Source organism: Sphaeroforma arctica, assembly GCF_001186125.1.
Source record: "Sphaeroforma arctica JP610 unplaced genomic scaffold supercont1.9725, whole genome shotgun sequence".
NCBI lineage: Eukaryota > Ichthyosporea > Ichthyophonida > Sphaeroforma > Sphaeroforma arctica.
The window spans coordinates 310-1,034 of record NW_014030833.1 but is presented as its reverse complement, the minus strand read 5'-3'; the positions used below and the strand labels follow the sequence as shown (position 1 = coordinate 1,034).

Sequence of the window (725 nt, the reverse complement as noted above, 5' to 3'; positions counted from 1 at the left end):
CTGCTGTGAAATATTGAGCAACATCATATCGCATGATTTGCGTAGGGTCATGACCATGACCTTGGCTAAGACAGAATTGTCAACTGGCTCGCTCGTTCCAACCGTGATGTACACGAACACACACCTACGCACGAACCGCAGCACCACGTTCACAAGTCTATTTGACAGACACCATAACCTCGTGGCTGTACAATGGATCATAAATATAAATTGCGATCATACAGGCACTGGTATATATCTTCCATTAGAACACCCACAACAATGAGCGTGAACTAATATCATACGTGCCTATTTATAAGCACCACGGCGCGTTCTGATCGCTCCTGTTCCTCCTTCCAATGCTTGTCTTGATTCATTAAACCAAACTGGGGATCTGCGAGAGCCACAAAGAACACATCCTGCTTCGCCAACGACGCACTAGGTGGCTTGTCAAGGTCCTATGTGGGTATACATTGAGGGCATGATGCGATTGTGCGAGAGTATAAGTGGAGGCAATAGATTGCACGACTTACAGAGTAGGAGGAAGAGTAGGTGTAATATACTCCTGAGTGCGTAACTAAACAATTGATAGTCAATGGTTGGAGAATATAGAGGCACGTAGAACAGATCTTAATTCGCCAACGACGTGCTCGGCGGCTAAATTTTGGCCCTGTATGTGTAATGGATTGGTAAGTGCGCGTCTGTAGAACAAAAGGAGTGCGTATATGTTACGGCGTAGGTGACTG

General features: G+C 45.8%; 1 protein-coding gene across 1 annotated transcript; it reads right to left on the bottom strand.

Annotated features, from left to right (window-relative positions):
• Nucleotides 1-278: 278 nt before the first annotated feature.
• SARC_17091 (hypothetical protein) lies at nt 279-437 on the bottom strand (the record flags this gene model as incomplete). Its single annotated transcript, XM_014288810.1, has 1 exon — nt 279-437. A coding segment is annotated over one exon (159 nt), but the record flags the coding sequence as incomplete, so codon positions are not given.
• Between the last annotated feature and the right edge of the window lie 288 nt (nt 438-725).